The 23,259-nt window shown below is 40.6% G+C and overlaps 1 protein-coding gene across 1 annotated transcript; it reads right to left on the reverse strand.

Annotated features, from left to right (window-relative positions):
* Positions 1-7,977: 7,977 nt before the first annotated feature.
* npc1l1 (NPC1-like 1) lies at positions 7,978-22,265 on the reverse strand. Its single transcript, XM_080894740.1, has 21 exons — positions 22,108-22,265; positions 20,625-20,786; positions 19,574-20,482; positions 17,721-18,014; positions 17,406-17,629; positions 17,197-17,297; positions 16,921-17,093; positions 14,519-14,647; positions 13,432-13,614; positions 13,224-13,338; positions 12,838-13,103; positions 12,561-12,650; positions 12,281-12,471; positions 10,588-10,715; positions 10,329-10,458; positions 10,188-10,243; positions 9,932-10,082; positions 9,583-9,814; positions 9,194-9,307; positions 8,916-9,078; positions 7,978-8,803 (listed from the first exon to the last, which is right to left on the reverse strand). Exons 1-21 carry the CDS (start codon positions 22,147-22,149, stop codon positions 8,604-8,606), a joined length of 4,053 nt encoding a protein of 1,350 aa, XP_080750866.1. The 5' UTR covers positions 22,150-22,265; the 3' UTR covers positions 7,978-8,603.
* Between the last annotated feature and the right edge of the window lie 994 nt (positions 22,266-23,259).

Raw genomic sequence — 23,259 nt, forward strand, 5'->3', positions numbered from 1 at the left:
CTCTACATGAAACTTGTGTGCTGTGTGTTGTTTCTACTCTAGAATATCTTCATGTTAACTGCAAATTGTGAACCTTTTTCTTTGGTCTAAAATATTGTGTCAGATTTGCAGCTTGTGTGTGTTTGAATGTGGTGTCAGGTGTGTAGCAGCTCATCCTGTTGTTCAGAAACTCTCAGACTCACACTGTGAAGATGCAGAAAGGCTTTCTGATCAGACATGCCACCAATCAGCTGCAGGGCCTGAACATGATAGACTTCATAAATCTGAGTTGATTGTTGGGGGTGGAAATGTTTACGTGGAGGCTGTTGGCCTCCGTGCACTGAGGGCATTAAAATAAATACAGTAACCATCAAAATAAGTTTTGTTGATAAAATACATTTCTTGAAACCGTCCATTGTTTTGTCCGAACTCTAAAAACTGAATCCAATTTTCAAACTAAAAGCAGTGCTTTCAAAATTTACACTAAAGCAAAAAACCTACAAGAACAAAAAATAAACAAAATAAAATTATAGTACATAGCGACATATGTGTTTTATTTCTCATAACACATCATTTCCATCTTGTCTTCAGTCCTGCATTTTTATACTTCTAAGACCAAAATGAAAACTAAACTCTTCATATTCACAAACACTATTTGTTTCAGGATTTCATCATGATTCATTTTCCATATGAGGCAGTGCTTTCAAATTACTTTTGAAGTAGTACAGAGAAATTACTCTTCTCCTCGTCTTTTAAATTGCATCAATATTTTCCAACTGAGCAGTAAAAGGACACGGAACTCAAACATGAAGCATCAACGTGATGTTTAGATGTCAATTAATATTACAATAAGAGACTAAAGTAACTCGATTTGAACACTTCAGTTTTCTCTCTTGATGCTGCTGTTTGTTTCCTCCCCCACTTGTATTTTTCTGCACTTCAGTGAATGTGCATAGCGCCCTCTGTTGTATGTTTGGGAGAACTGCACTACATTGTCATCAAACGAAACTGTGCAGAGGTGGAAAATGAGCAAAGGAAGCACATCAACTGAAGAAGCTTCTTGGATCAGAAGTTAAACATCATCCAGAACCTTAAAGAAGTAAAGTCGCTTTCTTTCCAGGCTCCTTAGACAACCATGACCTGGATGACTGAGAACCTACAAACACACGAGCAGCAGTTTATTTAATGTGGACCTGAGCAGTGCCCAAACCAACAACCAAACAATTTTTACTGAATCCTACTTCAGCCAATCAGCAGTCTTTATCTCTTTCAGCATCAAACACAAACCACACCTTGAAGAGAGGTGACAAATCCACAAACACCTTCAAATGTAAACACACATCACACATGATGAACATGGATCCTAACATAGTTGATACTTTTTTTTGTAAAGCCTGATACTAAATGTATGCAGGCCACCTGAACTGCTTTTTCTCGAGTGCCGCCCACTGGGTTGGTCACTAGAACTGTGTGTTGCCATCACTGGAGCTGTGGTTGGTCTTTTAGATTATTTAGACTGGGACTGTTTTTTGTTGATTAGGCGGCATGGTGTCCTGACGGCTGCCTCTGTTGTTTTTTTTCCCAGGAGGAGGAGAGTGGAGCACAGGTGGACAGCAGCCATGGGAGCAGAGAGCACAGAGTTTTGGGTGAAGACATGACACAGGAGTCGAGGGAGCTCAAGGGATTATTGTGTTGTCTTATTTACTCCACTGTAAATAAAGAGCACTGTCCATCATACGAGTCCTGCTTTTGGGTCCTCCTTCCCCACTTCACAAACACTGAAACTAATTATACAGGTAATAATAAAGGAACCAGAAGTTCACATCTATAGCTTTAAATTTGGATAAATCTGTCAACACAACCATCAATAATAGAATAAAATACAAACAAACACTGAAACTAATGAAAAATTACACATGATATATGAACTGTGGAAACTAACTGAACAATAAAACTCAGAATAAACAAATTCAAACATTATATGAAAGGTATAAACTGATTTGCATCTTATTGATTTGCAGGCTCACTTTGCTCCAGGACTTGACGACTGGCCCAACCCGTACAGTCTTTGGCTCTTAATACTGAATGTTGAAAACTGATACTCATGGACACCTTATTTCAGCCTCTTTACTTTGCATAAGAGACCCAAAGCATTACATTAACATGATGTTGTCTAGTGGACCAGCACGTCCATTACATGTTTTGCCGTTATTGCTGTTTGTTACGAGTTCAAATATTGAGGGTGAGCACAAAACAATAATGGTCCAGAAGAGCTTCGGTCAAACAATGATTTTAATGAACACGGGCGTGGGGAGATGAACACTGCCCACAGACAGCATCGATCTCCGCCCAATGATACACAAGCAGTTGTTTTATACCATCAGGGTTTACGTTTATGACGCCCCCTCATGCGTCAAGCAGATACAATACATGCATAAGTTTCAAAACCACAAATGTTCTGTTGACGACTTTGGACACATTTAAAAGGACATCTTCTCCGTCTCGAGGCCAGGTGCTTCCTATTAATCTTCTAACTCTCGCTTATCTCCTGGAACAAACTGTCCCTTAGGCAGACACAATTTTGCAGTCACAAGCTTTTGCAAACTATTATTTGAACTCTTACCTAAATATGAGTCTACTGTTTGTGTGTGTGTGTCTCGACCTCCAACGCACTCAGCCTCACCCCGCCCGTTGATGCTTCTAACCTTTTACCAGACAGCTCTCTGTGATAGGTGTAATAATCTTAACTAAGAACATGTGTAATCTATTGAATAAATGCTTTGATGAAATGATAATTAATGTAATGGTAATGATGATGGTTATGAATAGTAGCAGTAAAATATTTCCCTGATCTCCACACTCCCGCTTTTGACCTCTTGACCACAAGAGGTCACCATACGTTGCTTGTGTCACTCCTCGGCCCACTCAGCTGCTTCCATGTCCATCAATGGCATCATGGGCCCGGGTCACCGTTCCCTCTCTAGCCGTCCTCTGGCCCAGGGAATGAGACAACACCCTCTGAGACATCAGACAAAAACAAACACCTTTCCCTACTACGCCTCCCACACTCATCTCCTCAATTGGTCTCTTAATTCTTCAAACTTGGTTCAAGCTATCATGTTTGGGACTCTCTAATCAAAAGCGAGCCTGACTTATGGCCTTGGGTCCCTATTTCGTCTACCTTTAACAACGGTGGGAGTGAAGCTCCCGTGGAATGTGCTCTCTGTCTCCTCTATTATCAGAAAAAGCAAGGTCCTGACTCTCTGAAAACAGTATTTCTTATAACTCAGCAGTATAATGCATCATAAAACAATATCATTCATTCACAATAAATCAGCAGCCTAATGTAATACAAATCAGTTTAACAAATGTAATAGTTATCACCTTCTTCTAATTCAGGAGAATAATGCAAACTAAAACTACATAATAATTTCACAATCATTAATCAGGGGCATAACGTGGCATAAGATAATATAATAATCTCACAGTCCCCCTTTGATCTCTTTTAAAAGAGATCACTTACACCCTAGAATCCAGGTTTGCGAGGTCCATTTCTTCTTCTTAGTCCTGAGGCCCTGTGTCCCCGTTTAACGATTGGACCATATTGGATGACCTCTGTGTTTGCACAGTTCAGATGCAAGAAAAACTATGATTACAACAACAATAGTAGTTACAGATGACACTCCCATCGCTCTCCAGTTCTCCCACAGCTTTATCTTGGTGCTCCAGTTTCCCCAACCTCATTTTGGTGCCACCTTGTACCTTTCAAACGTACTCAGACTAGAACCTCTGTCCAAGGAGCTTTTAACCTTTACTTTATTGCTGCAGCTATCAGTGTCTTCCAGTCGGGTGATTCTCTGCTCTTCTTTCTTCGACCTCAGGGGTTAGACCACCCTTCAGTCGTTGCACAGATCAGGGGATTATTCTGCCCCGATTTTCAAACAACGATCTGTGTATTCTGGGGTCACAGCCGTGTCCCCCTTTTTACCAAGAGCCTCTCGAACCTCGTTGGTCTGGTGTTCCTGGTTTTTTGCCAACCCCTTCATGGTTATTGCTGTGTTTATGGGATCCATCCTTTTGAGGTGACTAGCTAGAGCCCAAACTGCATGACCCTTGGCCCCAGTTGCTGTCTCAGCAGTCTCCACGCCTATCTCTGCTGCGAAGGATCCTCATATCTCCGTGACCTCGTCTGGTGTCTGTTCCTTTCTCTGTAAGACAGAAAACCAAAACACCTCTCTGCCTAGCCTTAATAATCTAATGTTGTTATTCATTGTTCCTCGAGTGATTCAAAATTGGTTTAGAATATTCAGAATGTTCAGGACTCTCTGGCCCAGGGACTTATTCTAATCATAATCTATGTGTGTGTAAGCGTGTTTGCATTTAGCCCTCTGCACTCAAAGTCAATACCTGCAATATATCAGTCCGGTCCATCACGCCGAACGAAGCTTATGACCTTCTAAAGACTGAGTGCCAACTCATTATGAGCACATTTGCAATGCGTATATGAAAATAAAAATAACCACTTATTTTAGTAAAAGAAATCAAAAACAAATTAACCATTTTTACTTCTAATCTTTGCCACCTTTTTACAAAAATCATGTGTTTCTTTCAGCCTTCCGTCCTACGATTTCCTCTCCAGTGCGATGCTCAGCTTCTCATGAACACAGGGATTTTATCCTCTAAACCAGGGGTCACTAACAGGCGGACCGGGGTCCGAGTCCGGACCCAGTCGCCATCCTATATGGACCCAGACCTATAGTTAACAAAATATTAAATTATATTTAATTTTGACGGGGCGATTCAATTTTAAGCGGTAACCTTACATTGTATTAGACCAGGGAACATACTAACCAATTGTGTGCGAGTTACGCCACCCACGTGACACTACTTAGCCAATCACATCTGCGCATTCAAGGCGATCGCAACGCTGAGTGCAGACACAGACAGAGGAAAGACATGGTGAGAGGTGAATGACAAGCGAGACGATTAACGATACAGTGAGACAAGACGTGAGCGGGAGTCACAAGAGGTAAAACAACTATGGCGCTTTCAAAAAAGAGAAAAGTAGACACCGAAAATAGAACTTTCAAGACTGAATGGACTGACGCATATATGTTCATTCTTCCGGCCGCAAGCAGCAAACCAGTGTGTCTCATATGTTCAGAAACCGTGGCACTGATTAAAAGTGGCAATGTCAAACGCCACTATGAGACAAAGCACAAAGCTTTTGAACAATCATACCCACCCAAGTCTGAACTCAGGTCCCAGAAAATTAGCAGTCTCAGAGCCCAATATGATCAGTCCACAAGGATCTTAACCAGTTCTTTCACCGCCCAACAACGTGCTCATGAATGTTCCCTCAGAGTTGCTTGGATTTTAGGTCAACACAAAAAGCCCTTTGCAGGTGTTGTCAAAGAGTGCATGAGTGCAGTAGCAGAAACATTACTTGAGGGTAAACAAAAAGAAGAGCTTCATGACAAAATAAAGCAAATACCTATGTCAGCATCAACAGCCACAAAGAGAAGTGAATTATTAGCTCAGGATGTGCTATCCCAGCTGGAAGAAGCTATTCATAAGACACCATGTGTAGGCTTGGCTGTAGATGAGTCCACTGATGTGTCTGACAATGCTCAGCTGTTAGTTTATGTAAGGTTCTTCAACAATGATAAGAAAGAGTTCTGTGAAGACCTGCTAGGTGTAACTTCCCTTCACAGCACTACAAGAGGAGAGGATATTTACCTGGCCATTAAGGAAATGTTAACAAAGCGAGGAATAGAGCCAAACCAAGTGGTTTCAATAACCACAGATGGAGCCCCTGCTATGATGGGGAGAGAGAAAGGAGCTGTAGCAAGAATGAAAGAGGACAATCCCGAGCTAATCTCTTATCATTGCATTATTCATCAGTCAGTGTTATGCTCCACCCTGTCAGACGAGTATGCTGAGGTGATGAAAACAATGATGAAAATGATTAATTTTCTCAGGGCATCTTCTTCTTGTCAGCATCGCATGCTCAGGGAATTTCTCAGAGAAGTTGATGCACACGCTGATGATCTTCTGCTTCACAACAATGTGAGATGGCTTAGCAAAGGCAGGGCATTGGAGCGATTTTGGTCCATCAGAAGTGAAGTAGCAGCTTTCTTGGAAGAGCTGGAAAGTCAAAAAGCAACAAACTTTTCTCTCTTTTTAAATGATGGGAAAAACATGGATATTGTGGCCTTTTTGGTTGATATCACTTCACACCTGAATGAACTGAATTTGAAGCTGCAGGGCAAGGACAATTCAATTTGTGAACTGATGACAGCTGTCCACTGCTTTCAGAGGAAACTTGAAGTGTTCAAAGAAGACCTGCAAGGAGACTATGCACACTTCCCAACAGTGAAGGAACAGGTTCAGGGACAGAGAGATGTGTCCTCTTTTGTTGACTTTGTTGATAAGCTGATTGAAAACTTCAGCAAACGTTTTGATAGCTTCAGCTTTGGACAGCAGCTCACCATGTTCATAAAGAACCCATTTGCCATCACTGATGTCAGAGGGTTCTCAAAGGAAGTCACACAGCACTTCAAGTGGGCAAATGCTGGGCCTCTTCAAATGCAACTAATTGATCTCCAAGCAGATGTGGCCCTGAAAGAGCAGTTTGGAAGAACTGAACCTGCCACTTTCTGGCCCCAATTGGTCTCTGAGACAGCTTTCCCAAATCTGAGGAAAGTAGCCCTGTACATCTTGACCATGTTTGGCTCCACATACAGCTGTGAGGCAGCTTTCTCCACAATGAACATAATAAAAACTAAATATCGTTCCAGGATCACCAATGAGCACCTACACATGTGTATGAGAATGGCCCTGACACCATTCCAGCCCAGATTTAAAATCCTAGTAGAGCGAACTAAAGCTCAGTTCTCTCACTGAATAACAGAAAGTTGGGACGTGGAATATAAGGGGGAAAGAAAGAGAAACTGTAAAATTGTTAAAATGTTTTGATGTTATCTGTTGAAAATGTATTGAGACTGTTTAGTCGAGATGTAAAATGTAAAGAAAAAGGGAAACTTTTTTTTTCTGAAATTAAGCACTTTGTTTTAAGATGCACAATTTAGCCATTTTATTTATTTTCTCTAATTCATTTTAAACAGCAGCCCTATTTCTAATGTAGGCCTACTGTGTGTTTCAGTGTTAACAATAAATTTTGTTGAAATGTTTTAACTTGTATTTTCATTGATTTGACAATCTATTGTTCATACGTTCAGATATAAATTAAAAAAAAAAAAAAAGGTTGCTTCTCTATCACAATCATAACGTAAGTTAGACATTATGATGTCCCGGACCTCTGCTTGAGAAGATTTTCTCCAACTGGACCTCCTCAAATTTTAGTTTAATACCCCTGATCTATAGGATAAGATGCACTTGTATGACCATTTGTTTTGTTGCGGTAGGATTCCAAAATAACATTTCTTTTCTATAAAGTAATTTAGCTTAAAGCTGCAATGACATATTCCCATTTTAAAAAGAAAATGAACTATTGAAACAAAGGTGCAGGGTTTAAAAATGTAAATCCTTACTATACGTCTTCCTTTTCTGACCTGTTTTTGATCTTAAACTCCTCTTATATATCGTTGTTCTTTCGAATGAAACATCAAATTCATCAAATTTTAGGAAAAATTCATGTCTTATAGCCAACCCCAGCCCTCCAGCTTAATGTCTTCCACTAAGTGCTCATATAAACTACCGCCGATAAATGAGACGTGTGATGTCAAGAACGTGATCAGCAGCAGCACGCCCACCTGCAAAAGTCCTTATTATTTTTTTGGCAGAGTATAAAAAGCCAACATAATATTTTCATGGATAGAATCATTTTTTTCTATCACAGTCAGACTAAGTGCAAGAAAAAACTGAAAGATGTGTATTTTCATTTCATGAAATGACACAAAGTTCAAAGAGTCCTTGATTTATTCTTTTTTTTTTACTATTTGAAAAAAAACAACAACAAACACACACATTCCTGGACCCAAATTGGCCAAAACTTAAAAAAAAAAAAATCCTAACATGTATTAGAAATGTTTTTAAAGAGACAGCTTTGTGAGTCCTGGAAGTCATACAGTGGCAGCAGCACCAAGATAAAGAAAAGCATTTGTGTATGATGAAATAATATATTAAATACATATCACAACAAAAATACACATTTCTGCGAAACAGTTTCAATTTCTAATCATGGAAAACTATAATGTTTTCAGTGGATTATTCATTCACATAATGAATGTAGTTGATATTTTATCACTGATTGCACATTTCCTGCAATAGCTGTGGAGTGTGTGTTCATTTGAATCAGTCACTTCTACAGTTTAGTGTTGAACAAAAAAATTCAAAATGACTAACTCGTGATTCTTCGTTTAAGCCTCTATCAAATACGCTTCCTATACGTTGATTCAGGAAGCCTGAACCTCATTGCATTAGTCCATTGTTGCATTGCTTCAAAAATATTGCACACCTGTGTAGGTCCTACCTTCCATTTTGGACAGAGATACACAAGCAGGCTAATAATTTCCACATGGGGCCAAAATGTCATTTTCTGTGTCCATCGTGACTCTGTATGCTACAATAATTTACCTCAAAACTGATTTTGTTTTTTGTGCTCACAACCTGTCAGTTTTCCCCACCGTTTTTGAACCACTTTCATCCACGGTGTTTGAGTACGGGTCCTGTTTTATTTCATTGCCTTCGTAGCTGATGTTATCATAAACTTGTCTCATGTGGCTGTTCGTCTCCGCCTTTTCCCTGTCCTTTTCTTTTTCCTGCTGGAACTGGAGCAGCACCGCTTTATTTACACCGGGACCTGAGAGAAAGGAGCACGACACAATGCAACAGCGAGACACTTAGTCTTCACCTTCAGTTTTAATAGTTTCTCTACTACACATAAAGAACCCAGAGGAAAATGATGTACGTACCGAAATAACTGAGCACCACTGGGAGGAATATAAGTCCGTGAGCCATTCCCAGGAGTGTAATGACGAGGTTCAACCGGAAGAAGAAAATCTGGATGAGCTGCGCTTTGGCAAACGCCAGCACGATGATGCCTGGCAGGTTAGTCATAGCAACACCAGCAAACACCTTGAGGGTGCAAAAAAAGGGAAAATTCATTTGAAAACATGTCTTTATTTTCCTTTTTTTGGTTCAAATTTTTCTTTAATGGGTGATTAACAACATCAGCTCTTGCTTTACTTACTGCGCTGCCCATTTTGGCTGTAGCCTCGATTGCTCTTTCCACACGTGTGGGCTTGGTGCTGAGTGCAAACGATCTCGTCATATGCGACACAAACTCAACAGAGATGCCCACCGCCTGCAGATTGCACAGAAGATGTGAGACTTTCACTTTCATTTAAACCATCAAAAATGAATCTCTGCAAAGCACGGGAAAAATACAAAAGGCTAGCAAATTTAGTAAAAATATCCACACTCAGTTGATTGTATAGGTTGGTCTCCAAAGAAACCCAGTGATGCAGCTAATCAGCACCTGTTATTAGGCAGACTGGTCAACACAATGTCTTTCCATAACTGTGTCCGCACTTGAGAAAATGAGCCTCCTTCAGTCCCAATGATCTGATTTGCTCTTACCGTGACCAGATTGATGAGAGCCACTGCGTTATAGTCGATGCTCCACAGAGTCATGACACCGACTGTATCCACAACGATCATGACAATGGTGAGCAGATTGAGCAGGCCGGAGCGCAGATCCAAGCCGAGCAGCAGACAGCAGACCACGAAGGTCGGCAGCAGACACAAGGAGATGTTGAAGAGTCCCTCATTCACAATAGTCAGGTACTGCTCATAAAATACGTAGGTTATCCTGGAAGGAGGAGAAACATAAAACATTGATCAGAAAATACAAACCGCTTAAAGACGAAAACAACTTTCTGGCAGAGTGGTTGGAGCTGAGTTGCAGGGAAATGGGGAAAGCACATACGTGTAAGGGAACACTTCAAAGTCAGGCGAGGTGCCTGGCACGAGCCTCATGCCTTGGGTGATCTTGTCAGCAAGCTCCCTGGCCATCTTCAGGGCAGCGGTGAACTCCTGGGAGTTGGTTAGAGGTGTGTGGTAAGCCATGAACCGAGAGGCTGGAGAGACAGGGGGGTAAAAAAGGTTTTATTTCCTATTTTTTAAATCTGTTTTTGAATGAATAGAATCACTTCCACTGCTATGCGGTGTTTTTGGGGACCTACCTATTATTTCCCCACTTTCATCTCTTACCACTGCTTTGTCATACGCTCCTAGACCGCTGTTTAAAAAAGACAGTAAGCCATGAGATTTCCGTTTTGATGCTGGGATTTATTAGTGTGTATGCGCGCATTTACAATACAAACCCTTTGGAGCACTGCAGGTCAGGCCTGTTAGTCAGAAAGTCAGGAAGGTAGCGGTTGAATTGTGCCACAGTGGGCCTCACCGTATCATTATCAGGACGTGCCAGACACCTTTTAGCACAGATTAAACCAGCTGTTAAGACAAATAAGAAGAGTAGGGGTTATTGAAGTCATGTCTTTGTTCATGTTTAGACAGTAACATCAAAAACTGCATGCAAGTATGTTTTTTTAATGCTTTTTTCATTTAAGAAATGATTCTCACATTCATTTGCAGGACAGAAATGTCCTACATTGGGACCGTTGGTGTACAGACGACAACATTTGGATTGGGGGTTCAACCAGTCAATGAAATCATCCACCCACGAGTTCGCAGGGATAGCCACATAGGATCTAAAGTTGAGATCATATAAATAATTATTTATTCTCATAATCATCAAATTCAGAAAAAGGTAAGAAACAGCAATACCTTGTTAGTCTGTTGCATTAAAAGTAACATTATCCAGCACTTCCAAGCAATAATTGATCATTTTATTCAAAATTGAAGTTTAAAAAACCACTTCAGTTTGTGTTTTAAGGGGTTCTGTGCTTGAATATTTGGCCATTTTTCTCTGTCTTTCTCTATGCTCAGTATGCTTCAGGAAGCTAACAACCTGTAGCTACTTCAAATGTAATAATATCAGTCTCATACTTAGTAAATTTCAAACCATCTATCTGGATCTGGGATTATGTACTGAATATTTCTAAATAACTACAGCTGTGTTTAAGAAGGCTCAGCAGCACTTTCACTTCCCGAGGTTGCTGAAGAAGTACTGTGTAGATGAGAAACTGCTGGTTTGCCTTCTTTCGCTCACTGAAAGCATGCCAGCGTACTGTGTTACAGCGTGGTCTGCCGGATGCTCTGCAGCAGATAAAAGAAGCTACCCCCAGGGTAATAAAGACAGCATGAAAGCTCACTGGCTCCGCTCTTCCCTCCTTGGAAGAGACTGAAAAAGCAAGATACCTCTCAAATGTCTTAAAAACCCCTAAAAACAGCTGTCACACTGGATACTTGCTATTTGACCTGTTCCCCACTGGTAGACGCTACAGCTCCACCAAAACAGAGGCAAACAGCTCAAGCCCTAACTCAAGCAGGGTTGCTGTAATGCACCATGACACTTTCTATTTAATTCTTTGCTCCTTTTTCATTCATAATCATTCATTGTCTTCTACTGAAAGGCCTGACTTTACTGTGGGAATGACTTTGTTGTTTTATTGTGTGAATGGCTTGTTTTTATGCTTGGGGCACCTGCACAATTAGCATCTCAATTTAACTATTTTATAACACAAAGATTATTAAAGGCGTTCTGATACAAATCTTTCAGTTAAATTTATTGGAGTTCTTAATGATAGATTTATTGTTCCTGTTTTATGAGATGCTGTTTGCCAGCTGATAAGGCTGCTGATAAATACGGCTCCATAATTCTGCTTATCTTGAGGAAACAATTGTGTTTTGTTACCTAAGACGGTCTCAGTCCGATCGAATATATCAAAATGTAAAGTGTTTAGGTGAATCACAGGCAAGCTGGGAAGATTATTTTGTGCATCAGAAGTTTCAAATCTGTCAGAACACAGTTTCTGATTGCAAGCATATTTCGAGAATAATTATAGGGGATATCTCAGTGATTGCTTTCACTAACTGGCACTATCACTCAGAGACACCCTTCATCTGCTCTGTGGCAATTATGTTGCTGAGTTTATCATTAACTGATCTGACTGGAAAGTGTGTAACAGGTTGCTACTACGATATCAGCAAGGTCAAGGATATGTTGTGATGTGAAGGACACATGCAGAGTATCAGAACTGTTGCAAGCAACTGGTAGATACAGAGTTTAAGTGAGCAACAATGGTACAGAGTTTGCTTTTAAAGCTTAAAGTTTCCCGTGTTCAGATTATAAACAATAAATCCACTGACTCACCGTTCAGGGTAGTTTGTGGCGTACTGGATCTTCTGAGTCAGCGAGAACTGATCACAACCCACGCTGGAGCAGACTGCATTCATGCCCTCCACAGAGGTGAAGTTGAACCCCTTTTTTGTTACAAAATAAACAGGAACGCCAACTTCAAAGTACTTGTTCAGGTACTGGAAATAGGTCAGCATGTATGAGTCCTGCATCGAAAACAGAAATATCTTTGTGAACAGGTTTAACAGGAAGAAAATAGTGTCATTGCCATTTATACATAATTGTGCTTACTGACCTGGGGCATAGCCAGCTCCTGATCCAAACCCACTTTCACATTCATCATGAGGAATAAGGCTCCACAGAACATAAAGATGAAAACTACTATCTGAGGAGAACATAGAATAGAGTGAATTTATCAAACATCTGTTTAAAAACACACACATCTCAATATGAGTTTGTGTTCATCTCATTAAATTTCATCTCGCAAGATTTAACATCAGTGAGACAGCTGAGGTCAGCGGTTTAGAATAACTGTGGACTGAACATATTTTATGTTGTTGGTGAGGCATTACCACTATGATCCTGGTGTAGCGGTGCAGTAGAACAGGGGCATAGTATTTCTTCATGAATGGCATCAGAAAACCCTTATTTGGCTTTTTTGGACGCTGTTTTGACACTTTAATGCAACAGAGAAGTTCACAGCGGTTGTTGTCTTGGCGCCGGGCATCCAGGGACAACAGCGCAACAAAAGCTGTCATCTGGAGGGCAAAGTCCATGAGCACAGCCAGAGCAGCATATAGAGCAAAGGACTTCACTGCTGGCATAGTGGACAGGGCCCCTGAAACAAACATGGATAGAGGGTAACGCACCAGACAAAACACCAAGTCCAGCTTGGTGTAAAAAAATTTTATTACATTTTTAAAACTAAGGATTCAACTAAGGATATCAGATTATATACCTAGGAAGAAGCAGACAGACTCAGAAAGACTGCACAGGAGCATGCTGGGAGCCACGTTTCCAAGGACACGCCCGATCTGCTCCTCTCGCGTCTCGTGAGGCCTCCGCACATCTCTCTGGAAGACAGGAAGAGTAACTTAATAAAAATTCCACCATGTTAAAAAAAATGGCACCATTGTACATTTATGGCACACATAGATATACAATACCTGGTACTCCAGAACAAAGATGAAGATGTTGTCAGCTCCCACGGCGAGCACCAGGAAGGGAACGACCTGAAGGATGACCAGTGAGGAGGGTATGCCAATCCAGGAATAAAAACCCATTGAGGCCAGGACAGAGCAGGCGACCACCAGGATCCCACCCAAACCAACCAGAAACTTAGAGTCCACCTACAGGACAAAGAGATGCAAATGTACAAACGTCTCAGTGAACCCATTGACATTTCTTTATTACGCTGTAGTAAGAACAATAATCCTGACATAGGCATACTGTATCAGCTTCTCCTTATCACGTACAGTAGGTGATATATACCATTCTATCATTTTTTCTCTCTGTACAGAAGCCAGTATAACCCAGGGGCATATTTTATGCTCACATTTTTACAGCAACAACTAAATTCATGTTTTAGCAACTTAAAAAAAAAAAAAAAAGCTCCGATCATAACGCTTTCAGCTCTTGGTCAGAGGGTTTAAAAAGCATGTTGTTTCTAGTCAAATATGGCTTTATTTGCCATGTTATCAAGGTTACTGCACACTATTATCTAATCTAGGTCAAATGGACAGCAGCTAACAGTTGCATCCAGCACCACACTTAAATGTTAGCAAAAAATGACATTATTCTGATACCAAATGAATGCACATTAACACTTATGTTAAATCCAAACTTAAGTGTTAAAGTGTAAGCAAACCTAACCCATAAGTGTGTATTCTTATGCTTTGCAGTTACTAGTTAGCATCAACGATGTTACCGAACATTTTTAGCATGCTAATCAGCACGAAACAAAACATACAGCTGAGGCTAACTGGAAAGTAATTTCTTTTGCAGATGCTAGATTTGGAAAAATGAAAATACTGACATAACTGTGCTACCTAAAAATGTTTGGGCTCCATCCTGGGCAGACCATGAAGGTAGGTGTTAAGACATTTCACCTAAAACCACACAAGTGAAAAGGCAGAGTGTGGCAGGGTTTATGAACACCCGTTCAAAGACTAATGGCACTAAAGGGATTAACTGCTGATTTGCAAGTTGCAATACCCGGGAATACCTGATGCTACCCATTCTGCGGAGACGTACCAGTAAGCGTTTCCATGAAGAGTGCTCTCCAAGTGCCACAGCGATGTAAACGAAAATTACAGCATAGCTGATCATGAAGATGGGGATATCTTCTGCAGTTGTTCGATTGATCTCGTCCTCCAGAGATCTCTATTAACAGAGCAGAGAAGTGAGTGATTAGCAGAGGTGGGACCAAGTCATTGTTTTGCAAGTCTCAAGTAAGTCTCAAGTCTTTATCCTCAAGTCTCAAGTCAAGTCTCAAGTAATGTCAGGCAAGTCAGAGTCGAGTCTCAAGTCACTGGTGTAAAAGTCCGAGTCAAGTCACAAGTCTGAAACTTTGAATTTCAAGTCCTTTCGAGTCTTTAAAAAAAAAAAAGAAAAAATAATGTTGCAGTTATGCTAAATGTAAATATTAGACCATGTAATTTTAAAATCTGTGTTTTTCTCAACACATGACAAAATAGTGAACTTAGAAAATATACACAAATTGTGAAATTGCACCTCTTTAAAATGCAGCTCAATTAAACCTAGCTCCAAGAATAATTTTCACCGACAGTTCTGAGATAAGCTGCATGTTATTCTTGGATGCGGTTGTAGGACCAGCTTTAAAATCGCATGACAAAAATATCATACACATTAAAAAAAACTGTATCACCAACGTAGCCTGGACAACATTTGCTAGTTAGATGAAGTCAGCTATCTCATCGTAGCATATTTATATGCATATTTATAATCATACGGTTCTTGGAGTGAGTGCATACACTCATGAAGTTTAGTAACTTCAGGTCACTGCAACAAGCCCAGGTACAGTTTACCGACGGATGGGTACAGGACCTTGAAATGCACCGTGTAGAAAGTAAAGACCATCGTACGTATCATAAGTTTACCAGTCTCACAAATTGTCGTCATAAATACACATTCCTTAACCGTTTATTAATAGGACCTTTGAGCTCAACGGTAATTAATTAGTAGTGGAAATAATTTCTGGTACCCATCACAGAAATGTAGCAGTGACAATAATATTGTATGCTGTAATCGTACTGGGCAATTAGTGATACAAAAAACCTGTTTTATCCTGTGAATAAAAGTATATGTTTTTGTCAATGTACCATAATAACAGAAGCGAAACGCAATATTGTGTCAGGATAATTTACTATTTATGCACAATAAATAAAGGAGCATAGCGCGACAATTTCTGTTCAGCGCCAGACTTGCTTGTAACCTATATCACCAATTATGTTATGAAAGTGACGCATTAACTACAACAGCAGACTGACCTTTGTGTAAATGCTTGGAGCAGACTAACCTGTGAGCTGGAGTGTTCTGGGATGTTATATTTGATCTTTGAATGGCTGCGATCCAGGCCATCCGTCGCGTCTTTGTTACTTCGGAAACATGGCTTGAACAATTTCTCTTCAACGACGTAATCCGATAACAACCGATCTCTTTACCCGTCAGCTTCTCGTGGCTGTCATGCGACCGGCTATTGCAGTTAATAATACAACAGCTTCTTGACATTTTTGTGTTTCTTTTTATCGCTGTATAACTGATTTTAATTGAAAGCCTGCGTGCGCTAGTACCGCTTGCCACGAGTTCCCAGAATCCTTTGCGGTTCTACCCGTGAATGACGTCACATTTTCAATCTCTATATAATATGCATGTTAAATTTTATATTTGGGGTAAAATATCAAGTCTTTTCAAGTAAACCGGTTCAAGTCCAATTCAAGTCCCAAGTCATTGGTGTAAAAGTCCAAGTCAAGTCACAAGTCTTACAACATTTTTTCAAGTCAAGTCTAAAGTCATAAAATTAATGACTCGAGTCTGACTCGAGTCCAAGTCATGTGACTCGAGTCCACACCTCTGGTGATTAGATGTGTTAAAGGTCACAGAGAGGCCAACTTAACGTTTCTTAGAAAAACAGCAACAGCAAGTCTTTGTCAGTATGCCTGGTAATTGCTTCATTTTGCTTTCTTGAGCATTTTGATCTTTATTAGATAGGACACGACTGTGAGCAGGCAGGAAACGAGTGCAAAGATGGTGTAATGACACGTACAAAGGTCCCTGGACCACCTCAGACAAGTGACACGCGGCCAAGGCCTTAATGGAGCTTTTCTACTCTGCTTCATCACTCAAAGCATTTTACACCTCATTCACCGAATCACTTTTTTCTAAGTGATTCATTTCTATTTCACATTCACACACATGTGCGATTCTTACTCAGCACAAAGCATTGGGAGGAACTCAGAGTTAATTATCTTGCCCCCAAACACTTTGGCCACAAACCCTCAAACCTGCCAATTCTACTTCTTGAGCCACAGTGACTCACGTAAATCACAGGTAACTGCCCCAAAATCCACACAAATTTCTCATTTGAACTTAAATTTTGTAAATATACGAATAATGCATACTCATAGAGTTTTTACCTCTGCCATGTATGCAAAAGTGAAGCTGTTTTTCCGGTCTTTCTGGTATTCTTGGACAATTTTAAGAAACTCTTTCTCCCATTGCATAGCCACTTTGAATTTAGGGTCACTGCGAGCATAGTTGTTCAGGGAGAAGGTCAGGATGAAGGCCTCAGCACTGCTGAATGCATCATCTGGGAAAAGTCAAGTGTAAATTGTTCAAGTGAGTTAGAAGCGCCTTTTTGTGTGTTGTACAATAATTTCAGGGATAAAACAGTGGTTCTAAAAGTCTCTTACCCTCATATCCTCCCACAGCCAGGAATGGGAAGACTGGAGCTCCATAGTCAGCCATGCAGCTCATACCTAAATCTGTGATGTCTTTGAAGGACAAAGGAGAGCTTGAGGAGAAGTGGAAAAAGGGGGAGAAAGGATGGTTTTATGTGCCGGAAGGTGAAGTTTATAAAAATGAGCGGTGTTGGTTGCAGTTTTTTTTAATGAATGCTTACCCAAGGCAGTAGATGAGGTGGTCTCTCCAGTCCACCTCTTTGGTCACTCCCAGCTCAGTCATGTTCACTTTAGCGTTAATGTGGTCTAGGCTGTTCTGGAAGTACTGTGGCAAGCTGTTGACTGCACAGTCAGTCAAGGAAGGGTTGTTGGGATTTAGCGGCGCAAAGCACACATCCTTCAAACTTGCTGTCCGGTTCAGATCATCTGACCAAAACTGAATATTCTAAAAACAGAATGAGGGGGGTTTCAGTTAGTCAACATGGAATGATGCACCTTTTCAAACACTGTCAGCAGTCAGCTTTGACTTTGAGTACCTGTATTCGTGTCTGGAGTTCCAGCAGCTCAATGATGAGCTCTTTGGACATTATCCCACTAAAGTTTTGCGGTCCAAACAGCAACGAGTCATAAATGTGGCTTTTTCTGCCTGGTGCTGTCAAGATTACTTGATTTGTCCTGTAGAAGGGATCAAAGTACGTGTCGTGGAATTCTTTCTCTTGGCGAGCCCGGCTGTTAGGGGCAGACCAAAGTTCAACTGGATCGGTGGTGAGTTTGATGTCTTTGAGGCCAACAGATAAAACAGCCACGACAATAAGAGACAGGAGGAGGACCTTGAAAAAAGATCAAATATTCTTCAGGCGTGGTGTCTTCGTCTGGCTAACAATATACTTTCTCTTAAATCCACTGTGTAAGGTAAGGTTAACGCAAGAAGTCAGAAATGTGCAAATTCTTTGAAATGGGAACATATCTATACTGAATTAGTAAATAAAATATAGATAATAGGGAATTATTAGTATTCTTTATATTCCAAATGTCACTTTGAACAATAAAAATGTAATCTTCCTCATTTTAGTCCACTCAGAGGATTTGTTGCTATAGCATAACTGGGTTTGGTATGAACAGCATTTATTTTATTTAAAATAAATGCTGCAGAGGGCTCAGGGGTGTGTTCTGAGCCCTCTGCTATACACTCTCTTCACCCATGACTGTATTTCCTCCTGCGCGTCCAATCTCATTGTTAAGTTTGCAGATGACACTACAGTGCTCGGACTTATATCCAACAATGATGAGACAAACTATAGGACAGAGGTGCAACAACTAGAGTCATGGTGCCACGACAATAACTTGGTCTTAAACACCAAAAAGACCAAGGAGATCATTGTAGATTTCCGGAAGAGGGGTCATAACAACCATCTGCCTCTCTTCATTGGCAGTGAGGCGGTGGAGAGGGTGAGCAGTTTTAAATTCTTGGGGGTAACTGTGACCGAGGACCTGTCCTGGGGCAACCATATCACCTCAGTTGTACGGAAGGCCCAACAGCGCCTCTACTACCTGAGGAGACTGCGGAGCGCACACATTCCCAGATCTCTGATGTTGAACTTCTACAACTGTGCCATCAGCAGCGTTCTGACGTATGGATTTCTAGTGTGGTTCCCCAGCTGCACCAAGGCCGATCAGCAAGCACTCCAGCGGGTGGTGAAAGAAGCTGGCAGAATTATTGGAACAAGTCTGCCAGAGATCAGTAATATCTTCCCCACTCGCTGTCTGCGGGACCAACATCACCCTGCGCGCCACCTTTTCCATCTGCTGCCCTCAGGGAGAAGGTACAGGTCTATACAGGCCAGAACATCCAGACTGGCCAACAGCCTGTATCCACAGGCTGTGAGGCTCCTGAACTCTCTGCCCCCCTCTCACGGACAATAACCATATCCAACTTCTTAATAGCAATGAACTGGTCTGCATTGGTGCATCATATCTTTATTCTCTTCCCCCTCCTGCCCCCCCCCCTCTTTCTTAAATAGATAACTATCATATCTGATATCATATCTCACAGTACAATAATATTGAATGGGTTGCATTGTTGTATTTTGTCATGTTTCTCAGGTCTTTGTCTGAATTTCTACGAACATTATTGCTAAGGATTGTCTTATTGCATTGGAGTCACACTGGGTTAAATATGTACACTTGGGTTTTAAGGGGTATTTATTATTTTCTTCTTTTTTTTTGGGTTGTATGGAAGCCCCAAACGCAATTTCATTGTTCTTGACAATGACAATAAATAAATAAATACTAAACAGCATCTTATGATTTGACTTTAATTCTTCCACTAAAGCTAAAAGAAGGCCTAGTGGGTACATACGTCCTACTTTTACTGGATCAAAGTACTTACAGTGAGGGGATAAGAGGCCATGATGGTTCCCCAAATCCGGAACTGTGAGCTCAGGTAAGCCTGAGCAGCCAAGCTGTTTGTCTCAGCACATGTCTCCTCTGAGGGATGGATGATCTTCTCAGTCACTTTATCACTGTCCTTGTCTTTGCCTTTACCTCTGTGTATTCCTTTCTTTTTATTTTTTTGAGATGCCACCCACCAGGAGACAGAGAGGTATAGGACAAAGGAAAGTATCAGGAGAATGAGCAAGATGATAGAAATTACAAGGTAACCATTGGTGCCCAGCAGTGTAAAGGGGCCAGCGACCGGTGAAGGAGGTAGCACACTTGGACACGATTCTTGGCAGTCCTGGCAGGAGCAAACGTCCCCTCCTGTAGGTGTGGTCTCATTACACATGAGAGCGACCCCGTTGTAGGGAATCACACCTTCTGGCAACCCTGTGGTGTCTCCTTCTTGTATTATTTTAAAGTCGATGTCCAGAGGAGCCAAACCGTTACTCGAGTCCCCTTGGAAATCGTACCAGCGCTGGGGAGTGCATAGCTTTGACCCATAGCGACCACACATGGTGGCAATGGCATAGCCTCCAATCGTGGCAGGAATCCGGACATTTTTACATGACTGGAAGGAGGTATCAGCAAAAGTCTTGCCGATGAATGCCTGGTAACCCAACACGGCCTCCCTCGTCCTATTCTGCTCAGTGACATTCATCACCCTTGTGACCTTAACTGTTTGGCTCTGGTTAGGACTGCAGGTGTTGATGCAGTGCAGGTGAGCAAAGTTGTAAGCACAGGAAGGGCAGCGGACGAGAACAGCCTTGGACAGGGTCAGGCTCTTTTCCAGTGATCCCAGCTGTTTGATCGTACAACAAGCATATGTGCTGCTCTCTCCCTGGTCAAACATGGGGCACACCTGCAGCAGGAACAAATGTAATTATAAAAGGATTGTAACACGCACTTATTGAGAATAGACAGAAATCTACCTCTGCCACACTTCATTCAAACTTCTTCTCTTACAGCAGTTCACTCCACCAAGAAGAAGGATATACACACACCTGTTTGAGTATCTTGTAGTGGTCTCCAGTGACGAGTTTGGCACGAGTGTAATTCAGACATGGGACGATGGGATCAATGAGGGTGTTATTTAGCAGCGGGTTACGACCACACTCATCATAAAAAACACAATATCCCGGCTCATGCTGGGCCTCTGATAGACTCTGCGTGGACGAGACGAGTTTTCAAGAGTAAGTACAATAAAGGCAGCAACAGCGCTTTTAATGTAGAGTCTGCTTAGAAATCAAAAACTTCTCAGCACAGATGTTCGATTATAAAAATTATTTTCCTACTCACAAACATTACAGTTAACACGAAGCGATAAGCTCAATGATATGTTTTCCAAAAACTTGTATAAGTTTGATAGTGTTTATTATAATGCCTATAACATTTTCTAAGGATAACTCGTAACATCTCACAGCCCTGTCACAATGACTCAAACGCTACACGGTGTCCTGCCAGCTCAGCTTCTTTATTGCCAATTTGCAACAATAAAATGGAGATTGTACTAATAAATTGCACACGTTCAAGGTTAATTATAACCACAAACTACATGCGTGCCTACAATACAAGATAAAAAAATGTAAATACTAAGTACAATAAACTTTTAAAACTAGAGTTTGATTTCTGTTGGAATATAAATTGACTTTTATTTTTTATAGCCAAACACAATGTATTCTTGTAACATGCAATGTGATTAAAGGTGACTGTTGCCAAACCTACGGGGCTTAAAAATGTCATCTCTAATTTTTTACAGTTTAAAGCAAAGGCAAATAAAATGTCATGATATAAATTTAATCACCTTTAACACGAGAATAGAAATTTGGGGGAAAGTCACAAATGTGTGAAGGGCATTACCTTTGAAAGTTTTAAATATAATAGAAATAATAATAATAATAATAATAATAATAACAATAATAAAATGTTATATCATACTTTGCATGAGAGTATGTGAGATAAATATAATTGTGACGACTACATTTGAATGGTCAGTGATGTAAAATGTGTGAAACAGCTTTAAAAAATCACCCATATAGAAAAATATTACATGCACATATTTATGTATGCATTATGTGCATATGTTCAACACAGTTTAAATCTAAAACCACAACAGTGATTTTACCTGAGACGCTGTTTGCACACCTTCTTCTCTAACCTCAACTCTGGACATAAAAATCACTACTTACTTATATTTATTTATTGTATTGCTTTTAATTTGGGTTTCTTATCTGCGAATGTACTATAAAAATACATATTGATTGCTTGTTTAAACAGTTATATTCATTTAGGATTTTAATTAAACGTTAATCTTTCTAGTTTTAAGTGCTGATCACAGATCAAATGATTAATACATTTCAAACCCCCCCCCCCCCCCCCATCATGCTGTTAACTGAAAAAATGTACAGTATTACATCTTCAATATATTATAGAAACCAGTGCACAACTGCAATAAATTCCCCAATAAAAAAAGAAGAAAAAACTTACCACAATATTTATAAAAATGACAAGGGCTGCAAGACGCATCATGATTCCTGAGCACGATTCAACAACAGAAGAGTCAGATTCTTAAATTTCAGTAAAATAGGAGTGTAAGGAGTGTTTCACTGTTGACCTATTAGAAGATGCATTAGGAAAGAAGGTGAGAGGTGATGTGGGTAGTCTCTGTTGTCTGTCTGTCTGTCTGTCTGTCTATCTTACAGTGTTAGGGCTACGTAAGGAGAAACGTGTTCTGGTGTGATGTTGCTGCCGGCCAATCACGGGCGAAAGCTACCAGTTGCTCCGTTTGATAATTAACACAGAAAATAGATTTTGATAGGGTTGCTGGGGTGATTCAGCAGAGCTGGGAGAAACAAAATCCCACCCAGACGTCTAAGCCACACCTAGTTCTTCACTTGTGCTTCATCTTACATTGATACTTGAACTGATACCACCTGGAAATTTGTAGTTTTATTGACGATAGATAAACATTCTGAGTGATTTGAATCGTGTCAATCCCTTTACAGCAAGAAGCATGTGTAGGCTGTTGTTGCTTGTTTTCAGGGCAGTGCATGTAGGAAACATCCAAAGTACAGCACACTACTACTGAACCTTTAGACCATCATCAAAGTGACTATCTGATCTATAGGGTACAGTGAGAGAACAATACCTGTGTTCCTGATATGATATGATGGATCATTTTTCTTTAAATCAAAAAGTCATTTAGTGCTTTGAATGGTCAGTAGGACTAGAAAAAAACTAAATGAATACAAATATATTACTTTCAAGTCCAGTGATGGTCTGTAAGCATGCCAAGCCGACATGATCAACTTTGTAATTAATGCTCTTATCATATGTCAAGGTCACAGCTGAGATAAAGAAGAGATCCGATGGTCCAGATGCTATCGTCTGAGCTTTCAGGGTGAAGGTGCGTGAGCATTTAAATTTGTGATAAACAGACATGGTGCAGAAGATGGGAAGAAATGGCAAAGATATGAGGATGTTTATTGTTCTTTCGTGATAAGTGGCAGCATAACAGAATTTTGTAACTATTCATAAAGTTTAGGATTTATCAGCATCTCTATCTATCTACTTTGCGCCGATTTTCAGAGCGATTGCAGCAGTTCCTGTGCAATTCCAGAGTCATAACGGGAGCAGGTT

The sequence above is a fragment of the Rhamphochromis sp. 'chilingali' genome, assembly GCF_963969265.1.
Source record: "Rhamphochromis sp. 'chilingali' genome assembly, chromosome: 10".
NCBI classification, from domain to species: domain Eukaryota; kingdom Metazoa; phylum Chordata; class Actinopteri; order Cichliformes; family Cichlidae; genus Rhamphochromis; species Rhamphochromis sp. 'chilingali'.